Below are 16,159 nucleotides of genomic sequence, written 5' to 3'. Positions count from 1 at the left end.
TTCAAGTATTTGTATTTTATCCTTGTTTTTCTTTGGAAAACATACATTCTCATAATTTTTGCTCTGTTACATTTCATAAATGTTACTCAAGTAAAACTACACAATTTAAATGTAATTAGGTATTAAATAAATTTTAATATGCAATATTAAAGAATACACAGTGCTTTAGACTGTAGTGAAGTAACATTTTTCCCACCAGGAAAACGCGTCTAAACGAGAAACAGCTGTTGTGCGATAGACTGTACTAACAGATTAACAATATTTCGGAGCTATCGCTTTACAGACTGCCAAAAAACACAGAAAGGAGAAATAAATAGATCGTTCATGCAAACATCCACTGACCACAGCTGGGTTGATAAGTTGCTAGGGTCACTATCATGCAGACGTTTTACTTTCTACTTAAAGTATTTTTCAAGTATTTGTATTTTATCTGTGTTTTTTTTTTGGAAAACATACATTCTATTACATTTCATAAATACACGTGTTTGTTTTACATTTAATATTTAAGTACATTAACGTACTTTTACTCAAGTAAAAGTACACAATTTTAATGTAATCAGGTATTAAATCAATTTTAATATGCAATATTAAAGAATACACAATATGATTATATGCTTTAGAATGTAGTGAAGTAAAAATGTTCCCAAAACAAACACCTTAATAAAGCACATATGCTTGGAAAATGTAACTAATGTAACTAAGTATTGTCCACCTTTGCTATCAAGTCCAACTAAACTCAATTTAAGCTGATAATAGTCAGTTTTACTGGCATTTGCGCCGCAATCGCTATGAAAGCCAGCCATTTTGTTGAACGTTTGCCACTCGACGGGGGCGAGTTCCGGCAAGGTCATGTGGAAAAGTGACGTCAATGCATACCCTCTATACCTCAGTATATCACAGGATTGTTTACAGTGCTGTCCAGGGTCCTGAATATTATAAACTGTACATTAAAGATATATGAGATATGAGGTATGCAGCAGTAAGCATATCGCTTAATTCCAGCATCATTTAATTATGTTTAAGCAAACACATTTATGAAATCACCTGCTTGAAATTGTTATATGTAATATACACAAATTGAAACCACATGCTTTTTGTTAAGCATGTTGTTATTGTATGTTAAGTATGGGTTTTTTATATTTTGAGAACAAAGTTTTTGTTTTGCACTTTCCAAAATATTTGTGTTTTCTTGCTGCTTTAGATTCTTTTAATGAAAACAGATGTGTCCACCTTGCCTAGAGAAAAAGCCTTTTGAAAACATAAGTACAGCATACTGTTGGTCTATTGGCTTAGCACTGTGATAATGAAAGCATTACCTATAACATTAGTTGGCTGGTCTGATGTGTTAATGATGGTCTGTTTACCAGCATCTGGTCCCAACACAGATGATGTGAATCCATTTAGTTTCTGAGACCTGTTTATGAGGGAATGCCCTAACAAATCTATTTTCCCAGTGTTCTCTGTAGTGACTGCACACTTGGCAGAATTAAACCTTGGACTCTTACCAGCATAAATATAGAGGTCTGCTAGGGTACTGAAGTCTGGACACTGCAACATGGCTGATGTCATTTCTTAAGCAGAGTGTATTTTGTTTTAAGCCCAGCTGAGCAATCAGATACTGGTAGTGAATGGAGTAAGATTATTACTTTATGTTATTGGCCATACCTTAGAATAATCATAGGAAAAAGGCAATGGTATAATAATGATAATGACATACGGTTATGATTTAGGCACAAAAGCATATTTGTGCCTGGCTTTAGCCCGTGGCTATGTCCTTCTTCATGGTTTTTATATGATGGCCATTTTAAAAAGATGCATACATTGACGCTGAAAACTTTGCTATTCTGTGCCTGTAAACGGGACTAGGCAAACAACAAATAAGTGGTGGAGGAGGTTTACGTGTACCTCTGTTAGCCTAACCAGGTGTCAGTGTATGTGAACCACTGCAGGTGTTTTTTAGATTGTTGCCTCTAATCTGCATAAATTCAGCATGTGGGACATATTGGTCCCTGTCCAACCCTGAATCAGACATGCCTGTATGTCTTGGGCATATCAGTAGTTGTGTGGGATGTGTAACTGATATGGCCAATGTTGCTGTAAGTAGATTATATGATAGATCTGAACGGCTTTAGTTTGTAGCAATCTGTCCTGTTTATGAAGGAACAGGATGTCTGTTTTTGCTCTGACACTGTTACAAAAAGGAAATATTGAGGAAAGGATCAGTTTAAGAGAAGTCTGTTGTAGCGTGTAATGGAAAGACCAATTGTGTTTTGGGTTAATTGTTGCCAGTGTAGTGTTGTGGCTTCGTCAACTTCAAAGGACATTTTTACACCTAGTTCATGTTTAATGAACTAGGTGTAAAAATGTCCTTTGAAGTTGCAAAAAAGCATTTTTGTTCACGTTTTAGTCTGTAGTCCAGTTCACGTATTCAGATTCGCATTAAAGATCCATATTCAGACCAAAGCTGATTTTAAACTTTTGATGAAAACGCAATCCAAACTTATAGGGACACTCCACTTAAAAAAATGCTTATTTTCCAGCTCCCCTAAATTTTTACTCTTTTGGAATCAATACAGCTGATCTCCGGTCTGGTGCTAGCACTTTAGCATAGCTTAGCATAATCCATTGAATCTGATTAGACCATTTGCATCGCGCCAAAAATAACAAAAGAGTTTCGATATTTTTCCTATTTAAAACTTGACTTCTGTAGTTACATTGTGTACTAACGCCAACGGAAAATTAAAAGTTGTGATTTTCTAGGCAGATATGGCTAGGAACTATACTCTCATTCTGACGTAATAATCAAGCACTTTGCTGCAGTAACATGGCTGCATCTGGCGTAGTGATATTATGCAATGCCCGAAAATAGTCCCTTACGCCAGCATGCTAATGGTCTAATCAGATTCAATGGATTATGCTAAACTATGCTAAAAGTGGTACCGCCAGACCTGGAGATCAGCTGAATGAATTCCAAAACGGAAAAAATCAAATGTTTAACTCTAGGGGAGCATCCCTTTAAAAGCCAAACAACCAGCCAATATCTCTGCATTACAATAAATTCCTATTCATTTTTTAATGAGCATTAGTTTTTGGAGACAAAACTTTTGTCATATCTCTGTAATTGGTCTGTGCACTATTAAAGGCCAGCGCTTAAACAGTGAACAGACATTCTGAATATTGACGGAAGTTTATTCACATGTGACTTTTTTATTAAGTTTTAAGCTGTTGCCTTATCCTGTTTATAACAAGTTAAACAAACTGCAGGCCCAGAAAAGGTCATTAACAATAATAACAATCAGAATGGACAACAAAATAGTTAACCAGGGGCCTCATAGAGTGCGTACGCACAGATTTGATCGTAAAGTGTGCATACCCAAAAATCCATGGCAAAGTCCATATTTATAAAAACTGTCTTTGACGGCCTTAGCGCCACGTCACGGTCTGAGCAGATGTACGCACTTTTGCTTGTCCGATTGCTGCAAGTTTTTGGAAATATAAGCCAGTCTTGATGCTCCAAAAGGATTTAAACATTGACATGCTCTTTTATATGTCACTGACATTAATTAGGCACTGTTTAAAGGTGGAGATCTGAAACTGCTCAGCTCAGATCATTTGTGATTGATAGCATTTATATCTGAACGTTGTATGTGCGCATGTTCGTTTTATGAATCACACATACGCATTTTTGAAAAATGATTGTAAGATCAAATGTAGGATGGTTTCTACACAGCATTTTATAAATGAGGCCCCAGCAAGTGTATGTGTGAATTGCCAAAAAATACTGCAGTTTTTAAGGACCACAACCTGCTTTCATCTGCTTTTAACATGAATGTTTTCATGGTGATTGATATGTAATAATTATCTAGCAATGCACTTTTGATTTGCCCTTAAGAAGATAAAGCATGATTTAACTATAGTAAGCAAAGTTATTTATTTATTTTTGTAGTAACCACAAATTTGCTATGGTCTCACCACCTTAATAACTATGGTTATTTTATTTGTAGTAAAACTATGGTAATACAAATAGCAATTAATCTGCTAAAAACATACTACACATATAAAACCTCGGTTAATATTCCTTACGGTGATAACTGTAAATATGTCTCACAATGGATGTGAACTGAGAGTTGTGCCTTACTATGCTAAATATATTACCAATACTATAATGTTTTCCTCAGAACTGTACATTTATTGTGCATACGGACAAGAGTAAAGATACAGCTCTTTTAAATATGAAAGTTTCATAAAAGCAGGCTAAAGTTAATTGTCCATGTAGTACCGTAGTATTTCAGTGTTGGTTTGGAATAAATAAAGCTACTTATTACTCACAATGTATGCCTCCCATCACCTGTATTTCAAAACCTGGATCTCAAGTCAAAAATGTTTGGCCACCTCTGGTGTAACAAGTGGCACAGCCTGGGCATAGCCACCCTAAATGTGATTGCTGCCCCCACAATACCATTGTGCTAAAAATTGGTACAGTAAAATGCATACAAATTCTGTATTTTGTTGGTGCAGTTTTTTGTTGCTCACTAAGAAATCACGCTGTGAAATGGACAAATAGCATAGCAGTGTTTCTGCCCTATAAAGCTTTTTTTTAACTTGCACCTCCAAAAGGTATGCGTTTACTCTAGTCTAGTTCATTGTTAAGGGGTCAGTGTGTATTGTCACATATAAAACTTTAATAGCCATTTAAATAAAATATTGGTACATTCTTTATTAAACCGCTTGAATGAAATGCATTTAAGATGTAAGTGTTTACACGATCAGTTTGTGTTTTTATGTAATATTGCATGATCTTGTTTGTGTGGGGGAGGGGATAGTGATTTCCCATAGAAATGGCTAGAATTGTCAATGGAAAAAGTTAATATTCAGACATTTCCAATCACTCCGCTTAGCTATTAATAAAATGCACACAGACTATCTTTGTATGTGGTTTAATTAAGAATTTGTGTGTTTGAATAAAATGTTTTTGTCTTTTTCTCAACAGTTAGTCAAAGTCTGGTGACTTTTGCAAATGAGCTTCAATCAACAGAGCACATGGTCGAACCTGAGTTACCTGAAGATAATGATTTCATTTCCCCTCTACATATCAGTATGACTCCAAATCTGAGCTTTATAAATGGAAATTATGAGGTGACACTTCAGCCCAAAACTGAGGTGTTAGAAGTTAGAGGAGATACATTTGGAAGAGAGTCCCATGTTAAACACAACTTGACCCATACCAAAGAAGAGGAAACAACTTTTGAATTTGATAGTTCATTAGTAGAAGCTGGCAATACACCACAAGCATCACCGGTTTCAGGACTGTACATGGTTTCTCCATTGTTCACCACAACCCTTGATCCAGAAAATAAATTTGGCCAAGGATCAACAGTAGTAGACTCTACTCCAGTATCATCTCCCTTGGCAATCAGTGAGGAAGAGACTCTCAAAGTAAAAGAAACTATTATTCCAAGCATTTCATTCTCTACCGAAAAACACTTCTCTATCAAAGAGACTTTGTTCTCCTCTGCACAGACAGAACATGTAGATGAGAAATTATATGCGAGCAGTGTCCCAAGCACAGTTCCATCAGAGATAACAACAAAGACTGTGATGTCACCATCAAGTTATGCATCAGTTCAATCATCCACCGAAATTGACAGTTCAGAGGCGACCTCTGAAATGTTTAGTAGAAAAATCACAACAACAAGTTCTTCATTGTTCAACACAACCAAATCAGACCAAGAATTAACAAAATCAGAATCTGATGCCACAGTTTCAGTCTCAATACCTAGCTCAACAAGGGCTCAGACCCCAGACGATCAGACAACTGAAACACATACCAAACAGCCTTTTTCTACTCTAGACTCTACTCTCAAAGTGCAAACAATTGAACTCTTGAGCACAGGAAGCACAGTCAAAAGTCTAGATGAAATGTCTCGCAGTTCAGTTACAACAGGGACTGAGACAGAGGCAACAGATCTATCAGCAAAGCCATCAGAGTCCACCATTGTTGATGTTTCAGAGACTCTGTTTTCCTCTGCACAGACAGAACAATTAGATAAGAAATCATCTAAAAGCACTGTGACAAGCACAGTTACATCAGAAATTATGACAAAAACAGATGTTCTATTACCATCAAGTTTTGCATCAGCTTTATCATCCACAGAAATGGACGGTTCGGGAGATGCGACGTCTGAAATGCTTAGTAAAGTGTTCACAACAACAAGTTCTTCATTGTTCACCACAACCAAATCAGACAAAGATCTCACAGATGCAGCATCCGATGCAACAGGTTCAGTATCAATGCCTAGCTCAACAAGTGCCCAGACTGCAGATGATCAGACAACTAACACCCATACCAGGCAACATGTATCCACATTAGACTCTACTCTAACAGCAAGTACCTTTGAGTCAATAAGGACAGAAAGCACAGTCACAAGTCAAGATGATAAAATATCTTACAGTTCAATTACCACAAGTACTGTTACAGAGGCAACAGGGCTTTTAGCAAAGCCATCAGAGTCCACTATTGATGATGTTTCAGAGACTCTGTCCTTCTCTCCACAGACAGAAAATTATGATGAAAAATTATCTGAAAGCACATCAGAGACAACATCACAAGACAAGCTACTATCATCTAGTTTTACATCAATTCTAATTTCAACAGAAATTGACGGTTCAGGAGATGCGACATCTGAGATGCTTAGTAAAGGGTTCACGACAAGAAGTTCTTCATTGTTCACCACAACCAAATCAGACCAAGAACTCACAGAAGCAGCATCGGATGCAAAAGATTTAGTCTCAATGCCTAGCTCAACAAGTGATCAGACAACAGACGATCAGACAACTGAAACATATACTAGACAGCCTGTGTCCACACTAGACTCTACTCTTAAAGTGCAAACCATTGATCTCTTGAGCACAGGAAGCACAGTCAAAAGTCTAGATGAAATGTCTCCCAGTTCAGTTACAACAGGGACTGAGACAGAGGCAAAAGAGTTATCAGCAAAGACATCAGAGTCCACCATTGTTGATGTTTCAGAGATTATGTTTTCCTCTGCAAAGACAGACCAATTAGATGAGAAAACATCTGAAAGCACTGTGACAAGCACAGTTACATCAGAAATGATGACAAAAACAGATGTTCTATTACCATCAAGTTTTGCATCAGCTTTATCATCCACAGAAATTGACGGTTCAGGAGATGCGACGTCTGAAATGCTTAGTAAAGTGTTCACAACAACAAGTTCTTCATTGTTCACCACAACCAAATCAGACCAAGAACTCACAGAAGCAGCATCGGATGCAAAAGATTTAGTCTCAATGCCTAGCTCAACAAGTGATCAGACAACAGACGATCAGACAACTGAAACACATACCAGACAGCCTGTGTCCACACTAGACTCTACTCTCAAAGTGCAAACCATTGAACACTTGAGCACAGGTAGCACAGTCAAAAGTCTAGATGAAATGTCTCCCAGTTCAGTTACAACAGGGACTGAGACAGAGGCAACAGATCTATCAGCAAAGTCATCAGAGTCCACCATTGTTGATGTTTCAGAGACTCTATTTTCTTCTGCACAGACAGAACATTTAGATGATAAATCATCTAAAAGTACTGTGACAAGCACTGTTACATCGGAAATGATGACAAAAACAGATGTTCTATTACCATCAAGTTTTGCATCAGCTTTATCATCCACAGAAATGGACGGTTCGGGAGATGCGACGTCTGAAATGCTTAGTAAAGTGTTCACAACAACAAGTTCTTCATTGCTCACCACAACCAAATCAGACCAAGAACTCACAGATGCAGCATCCGATGCAACAGGTTCAGTATCAATGCCTAGCTCAACAAGTGCCCAGACTGCAGATGATCAGACAACTGAAACACATACCAGACAGCCTGTGTCCACATTAGACTCTACTCTAACAGCAAGTACCTTTGAGTCAATAAGCACAGAAAGCACAATCACAAGTCAAGATGATAAAATATCTCACAGTTCAATTACCACAAGTACTGTTACAGAGGCAACAGAGCTTTTAGCAAAGCCATCAGAGTCCACCATTGCTGATGTTTCAGAGCCTCTGTCATTCTCTCCACAGACAGAACATTTTGATGAAAAATTATCTGAAAGCACATCAGAGACAACATCACAAGACAAGCTATTATCATCAAGTTTTACATCAATTCTAATTTCAACAGATATTGACGGTTCGGGAGATGCGACATCTGAGATGCTTAGTAAAGGGTTCACGACAACAAGTTCTTCATTGTTCACCACAACCAAATCAGACCAAGAACTCACAGAATCAGCATCGGATGCAAAAGATTTAGTCTCAATGCCTAGCTCAACAAGTGATCAGACAACAGCCAATCAGACAACTGAAACATATACCAGACAGCCTGTGTCCACACTAGACTCTACTCTCAAAGTGCAAACCATTGAACTATTGAGCACAGGAAGCACAGTCAAAAGTCTAGATGAAATGTCTCCCAGTTCAGTTACAACAGGGACTGAGACAGAGGCAACAGAGTTATCAGCAAAGCCATCAGAGTCCACCATTGTTGATGTTTCAGAGACTCTGTTTTCCTCTGCACAGACAGAACATTTAGATGAGAAATCATCTGAAAGCACTGTGACAAGCACAGTTACATCAGAAATGATGACAAAAACAGATGTTTTTTTACCATCAAGTTTTGCATCAGCTTTATCATCCACAGAAATGGACGGTTCGGGAGATGCGACTTCTGAAATGCTTAGTAAAGTGTTTACAACAACAAGTTCTTCATTGTTCACCACAACCAAATCAGACAAAGAACTCACAGATGCAGCATCCGATGCAACAGGTTTAGTATCAATGCCTAGCTCAACAAGTGCCCAGACTGCAGATGATCAGACAACTGAAACACATACCAGGCAGCCTGTGTCCACACTAGACTCTACTTTAACAGCAAGTACCTTTGACTCAATAAGCACAGAAAGCACAGTCACAAGTCAAGATGATAAAATATCTCACAGTTCAATTACCACAAGTACTGTTACAGAGGCAACAGAGCTTTTAGCAAAGCCATCAGAGTCCACCATTGCTGATGTTTCAGAGACTCTGTCCTTCTCTCCACAGACAGAACATTTTGTTGAAAAATTATCTGAAAGCACATCAGAAACAACATCACAAGACAAGCTATCATCATCAAGTGTTACATCAGTTCTATTATCCACAGAAATAGACGGTTCAGGAGATGCTACATCTGAGATGCTGAGTTCTTCATTGTTCACCACAACGAGATCAGACCAAGAACTTACCGAAACAACATCTGATGCAACAGGTACAGTCTCAATTCAAAGCTCAACAGGTGCTGAGATAACAGACAATCAGACAACTGAAACATATACCAGACAGCCTGTGTCCACACTAGATTCTACTCTAATAGCAAGTGCCTCTGAGTCAATAAGCACAGGAAGCACAATCACAAGTCAACATGATAAAATATCTCACAGCTCATTTACCACAGGCTCTCTGACTGAAGCAACAGAGTTATCAGCAAAGCCATCAGAGTCCACCATTGGTAATGTTTCAGAGAGTCTGTTCTCCTCTGAACAGACAGAACAATTAGATGATAAATTATCTAAAAGCACTGTCACAAGCACAGCTGAATCAGAATCAACATTAAAAGATATGCTATCATCATCAAGTGTTGCATCAGCTTTAGCATCCACAGAAATGGAAGGTTCAGGAGATGCAACATCTGAGATGCTTAGCAAAGGGTTCAGCACAACAAGTTTCTCATTGTTCACCACAACCAAATCAGACCAAGATCTCACAGAAGCAGCATCCGATGCAACAGGTTCAGTCTCAATGCCTAGCTCAACAAGTGATCAGACAACAGGCGATCAGACAACTGAAACATATACCAGACAGCCTGTGTCCACAATAGAGACTACTCTAACAGCAAGTACCTCTGAGTCAATAAGCACAGGAAGCACAATCACAAGTCAAGATGATGAAATATCTCACAGCTCAGTTACCACAGGCTCTCTGACAGAAGCAACAGAGCTTTCAGCAAAGCCATCAGAGTCCACCATTGTTGATGTTTCAGAGACTCTGTTCTCCTCTGCACAGACAGAACATTTTGATGAAAAATTATCTGAAAGCACATCAGAGACAACATCACAAGACATGCTATCATCATCAAGTTTTACATCAATTCTAATTTCAACAGAAATGGACGGTTCAGGAGATGTGACCTTTGAGATGCTTAGTAAAGGGTTCACAACAGCAAGTCCTTCGTTGTTCACCACAACCAAATCAGACAAAGATCTCACAGATGCAGCATCCATTGCAACAGGTTCAGTATCAATGCCTAGCTCAATAAGTGCCCAGACTGCAGATGATCAGACAACTGAAACACATACCAGGCAGCCTGTGTCCACACTAGACTCTACTCTAACAGCAAGTACCTCTGAGTCAATAGGCACAGGAAGCACAATCACAAGTCAAGATGATGAAATATCTCACAGCTCAGTTACCACAGGCTCTCTGACAGAATCAACAAAGCTTTCAGCAAAGCCATCAGAGTCCACTATTGTTGATGTTTCAGAGACTCTGTTCTCCTCTGCACATATAGACCCATTAGATTATAAATTATCTGAAAGCACTGTCACAAGCACAATTGCATCAGAGGCAACATCAAAAGATATGATTTTATCATCCAGTTTTACATCAGTTCTATTATCCACAGAAATGGACGGTTCAGGAGATGTGACGTCTGAGATGCTTAGCAAAGGGTTCACAACAACAGATTCTTTATTGTTCACCACAACCAGATCAGACCAAGAACTCACAGATGCAGCATCCGATGCAACAGGTTCAGTATCAGTGCCTAGCTCAACAAGTGCCCAGACTGCAAACGATCAGACAACTGAAACACATACCAGGCAGCCTGTGTCCACACTAGACTCTACTCTTACAGCAAGTACCTCTGAGCCATTAAGCCTAGGAAGCACAGTCACAAGTCAAGATGATAAAATATCTTACAGCTTATTTACCACAGGCTCATTGACTGAAGCAACAGAGTTATCAGCAAAGCCATCAGAGTCCACCATTGTTAATGTTTCAGAGACTCTGTTCTCCTCTGAACAGACAGAACAATTAGATGATACATTATCTAAAAGCACTGTCACAAGCACAGTTGCATCAGAGGCAACATCAAAAGATATGCTATCATCATCAAGTTTTACATCAGTTCTATTCTCTACAGAAATTGATGGTTCAGGAGATACGACGTCTGAGATGCTTAGTAAAGGGTTTACGACAACAAGTTCTTCATTGTTCACCACAACCAAATCAGACAAAGAACTCACAGATGCAGCATTCGATGCAACAGGTTCAGTATCAATGCCTAGCTCAACAAGTGCCCAGACTGCAGAAGATCTGACAACTGAAACACTTACCAGGCAGCCTTTGTCCACACTAGAGTCTTCTCTAACAGCAAGTACCTCTGAGTCAATAAGCACAGAAAGCACAGTCACAAGTCAAGATGATGAAATATCTCACGGCTCAGTTATCACAGGCTCTCTGACTGAAGCAACAGAGTTATCAGCAAAGCCATCAGAGTCCTCCATTGTTGATGTTTCAGAGATCCTGTTCTCCTCTGCACAGACAGAACAATTAGATGATAAATTATCTAAAAGCACTGTCACAAGCACAGATGCATTAGAGAAAACATCAAAGGATATGCTATTATCGAGTTTTACATCAGCTTTATCATCCACAGAAGTGGACGGTTCAGGAGATGCAACCTCTGAGATGCTTAGCAAAGGGTTCACAACAACAAATTCTTTGTTGTTCACCACAACCAAATCAGACCAAGAACTCACAGAAACAACATATGATGCAACAGGTATAGTCTCAATTCAAAGCTCAACAAGTGCTGAGACAACAGACGATCAGACAACTGAAACATATACCATGCAGCCTGTGTCCATACAAGACTCTACTCTAACAGCAAGTACATCTGAGCCATTAAGCCTAGGAAGCACAGTCACAAGTAAAGATGATGAAATATCTCACAGCTCAGTTGCCACAGGCTCTCTGACAGAAGCAACAGAGTTATCAGCAAAGCCATCAGAGTCCACCATTGTTGATGTTTCAGAGACTCTGTTCTCATCTGAACAGACAGAACAATTAGATGATAAATTATATAAAAGCACAGTCACAAGCACAGTTGCATCAGAGACAACATCAAAAGATGTGCTATCATCATCAAGTTTTACATCAGTTCTATTCTCTACAGAAATTGATGGTTCAGGAGATGCGACGTCTGAGATGCTTAGTAAAGGGTTCACAACAACAAGTTCTTTATTGTTCACCACAACCAAATCAGACAAAGAATTCAGAGATGCAGCATCCAATGCAACAGGTTCAGTATCAATGCCTAGCTCAATCAGTGCCCAGACTGCAGATGATCAGACAACTGAAACACATACCAGGCAGCCTGTGTCCACACAAGACGCTACTCTAACAGTAGGTATCTCTGAGTCAATGAGCACAGGAAGCACAGTCACAAGTCAAGATGATAAAATATCTCACAGCTCAATTACCACAAGTACTGTTACAGAGGCAACAGAGCTTTCAGCAAAGCCATCAGAGTCCACCATTGCTGATGTTTCAGAGACTCTGTTCTTCTCTGCACAGACAGAACATTTAGATCAGAAAATATCTGAAAGCACTGTCACAAGTACAGATGCATCAGAGATGATGACAAAAGAAGATGTGCTATCACCATCAAGTTTTGTATCAGTTAAATTATCCACAGAAATTGACGGTTCAGGAGATGAGACTTCCGATATGTTCAGTAAAGTCTTCACAACAAGAAGTTCCTTATTAGTCACAATGCCTACATCAGACCAAGAGCTCACAAAATCAGCATCTAATGTAACAGATATAGTCTCAATACTTAGCTCAGCAAGTGCTGGGACCCTAGCTGATCAGACAACTGAATCAGAGAAGATGGCAACAAGTTTAACATCCATTTTGTCATCCTCAGAAATTGATGGTTCAAAAGCAGTCACTCCCAGTCTAACAGTCACTTTATCTCATTTAAGCACAAGGAAAGTGTCATCTGACATAAGTGCAAGCATGCACACAACTTTTGTAGATGCAGAAGATGGCACAACAGATATTGAGGGATCAGGAGATCAGTTTACACAGGTATCCTCTGTCATGCATGTTTCATCATCAAAAATGAAAACTCAGTCTTCTTCTCCTCCCACAGTACCTTTAACTAGTACTTCCATTACAGTAAAACATGACCTTGATGCCACTCAACTAGAAGATTTTGATCAGGAAGACAGGGTAACATTATCAACTACAACATATGATAATTATACTGTGGCCACTGATGAGGCTGAAATCATTGAAGCTAACCACACATTAATTCCAGAGCAACGCTCCTCCCATTCAACATTGTCTACTACTAAAGCGACACTGCTGTCGAGCACAGTAGTTCAGACAGCAGTGACAGCCCTCTTTAATGAAGGAATTAGTGAATTTACAGATGAAAGTGAAGTAAATGATAAAGATGGCTCTGGTGATGAAATATCAACCAAAGTTCTTGAGGCAATTCCTTTTCAAGCTACACCATCAGATTATATAACATCTTCAACCACATTCACCCAAACTGAGAAAACTATTTTACATTCATCTCAACCTGCAACACCTGCTCCAATATTGTCAAGCACATCTAAAGCTTTCTCTTTTTCAGACAGACAAAGTACCATACAGTCAATCACTGCAGAAATTAACTTAAAGGGGTCAGCATTTTTAACCACAGATGATGACCAAGAGTTTACGCCACCAGATGAATCTACTAGTGAGATATCAGAAACACCAACAACCAAATCATACGAAGAATCTGTAAGAACCGATGAAGCGGAAATTTATGAGACAAGTTCCTCTAGCGTTGAATCTGTCACTGGTACTACAGAAAGTCAGTCAGCTTTATCCCCATCGCCCTCATTCCTGAGCTCCACCCAGCCAACTATAACAGTTTCAGCTTCAATTTTAGAGGATGGCAGTGGTGATGTAACAGAGGGCGATGAAGCAGAAGATGATGGCTCAGGTGTTGACACAACTCTTGCAACATCATTACCTTTGGTTTCAAGGTCAGTGGTGACAGAGACAACCATTAGCCCAACATCCTTCAGTATAGCCAGCACTGGAGACGAAAATACAAACAAAACTGTTTCACATAAAACCATCACACCTGAAATGCAGAGACTTTCCTCAAGCACTCCGGTCTTAGGGCAAACAGAGTACAAACCTTCTGGTTCTATTACAGCCTCAAATGCCACTAGTTTTACTGCTCCTAACACATATATTAAATCTTCTGATATGGTAAGCAGCCTCACTGCATTGCCTATATCAGTGACATCCCAAGGTCCTGTGTCCATCCCTAAGCCATCAGTCTTCTACAAGGACATTACTGACCAGCAAGTAACAGCTGTTACTCCAACAAGCACTGTCTTAATATTTACAGAAGATGAAAAAGAGGAAGATAAACTGTTTTCAACAGTAACAGAGAGTATGAGAGATCATAGCATCAAACTTGATGTTATCACCAAAGATGACATGATCATTGATGCAGATGATGTGTCTATTTCTGAGCTGTCTTCACCTTTTGCCCCGACAATTATTACAGAAGAAGCCGTCGGAGTTACAGAAATTATCATGACGCCACAACCTTCAAGTATAATGATAGAAGAAACAGATGGTTCTGGAATAGAGGGCACTGAGTTAAATCAACTACATGTGACATATCAAACAGGAGAGATATTGGTTAAACAAGCAACATCAACACCAGACATCCTGCAGAGCAGTTCAGCATATGTAGATGAGGAAGCGCAAGCAACACAAACTCCTGAGGCTACTAGTGCTGACTTACCTCAATCTTTACAAGCTGGTCAAATCTTCACAGAATCCACAAAAGCTACAATGGAAATACAGACTAAAGATTTATCTGAAGCCAGTACATCTACTGTGGATTATAGTGTAAAAACTTTAGGATTAACCCCCAAGCCATCTCAAGCAGCTACTTTATCCACAGAACATTTTAAGACCACTGCTACTACATATACCAAAACAGCAGTCACAGCTGATTTAAAAGTTGTAACAGAGGAACCGTTAGACAGCAAAGGTGTTGATACCATTGAACCCTCTGCTGATGAGACAATTGGGGAGAGTGAATTAGCAAGCACAGATACAACCTCCACATCTGGTATTACAAATCCAATATTTTCATCCATAGATGATGGCTCAGGTGACTTGTTTACAGAAGGTCTGACTAATTTAACCACTTTAACAGCAGCAGAGAAAGATGTTGTGATTCACTTAGCAACAACCCCTTTGCCTAAAACAATAACAGTAACTGATAGGGAGCCATATCAACAAGCTTTGTCTGAGATGACAGTTACACATGAGCCCCAGACAAATATCAGGACAGATGAAGAAATGCCACTGATCTCAACGGTTATACCAAAACCCCTTATATCTACATCAAAGTTTGATGACAGTACAGAGACTTTAACAGGATCTCCTAACACTGACGTAGATTATGGAACAGCTTCAGAACCTTATAGTGTAGAGTCTATACCGGATTTCGTTCAAAAAACGGAATCAACAACAAAACTAGACACCGAAAGTGAGACTAGTTTAGAGAACACACAACCAGATGTCACACATGCTTCAAGTTCTGCTGCAGAAAAATTTCTGAAAGAAGAAAGAGTTGAAAATACAACTCCATCTAAACTAGACGCAGGTCACATGACCACTGCACGACCTGAATATGAGGGTTCTGAAATGTCCACTAGCTCTAAAAGCAACCTGGAGGAGGCTTCAGTCATCATGCCATCATCTGAAGAGGTTCAGACAGTGATTATGTCGACTGCAACAACTTCACCCTTGCTTTGGACATCTGTGGCTTTAAGTAAGGAAAATGCCTCAAGGAAACAGGAGGCAGCTGGTGAGATCGAGGATGCTTTAACTCCAACTGCTAAGATTTCATTTCAGTTGTCTGAAGATTCTGAGGTTGAAGGTTCACAGTTTGACATTCCAGGTAGGAGGTGACCACTGTGTTGAAGAACAATGTTTCTTATTTTGTGTTCACAAT

General features: G+C 39.1%; 1 protein-coding gene across 1 annotated transcript in view; it reads left to right on the top strand.

The window, feature by feature from the left end:
• Positions 1-16,159, top strand: part of LOC129440665 (uncharacterized) — a 35,500-nt gene that overhangs the window by 11,864 nt on the left and 7,477 nt on the right. The window contains exon 8 of the mRNA XM_055200155.2: positions 4,991-16,105. Coding sequence (XP_055056130.2) covers positions 4,991-16,105 — 11,115 coding nt within the window. The remainder of the gene's footprint in view (positions 1-4,990; positions 16,106-16,159) is intronic.

This window comes from Misgurnus anguillicaudatus, chromosome 22 (assembly GCF_027580225.2).
Source record: "Misgurnus anguillicaudatus chromosome 22, ASM2758022v2, whole genome shotgun sequence".
Lineage (NCBI taxonomy): Eukaryota > Metazoa > Chordata > Actinopteri > Cypriniformes > Cobitidae > Misgurnus > Misgurnus anguillicaudatus.
The sequence above is the reverse complement of the archived record's forward strand: the minus strand, read 5'-3'. Positions and strand labels throughout refer to the sequence as shown.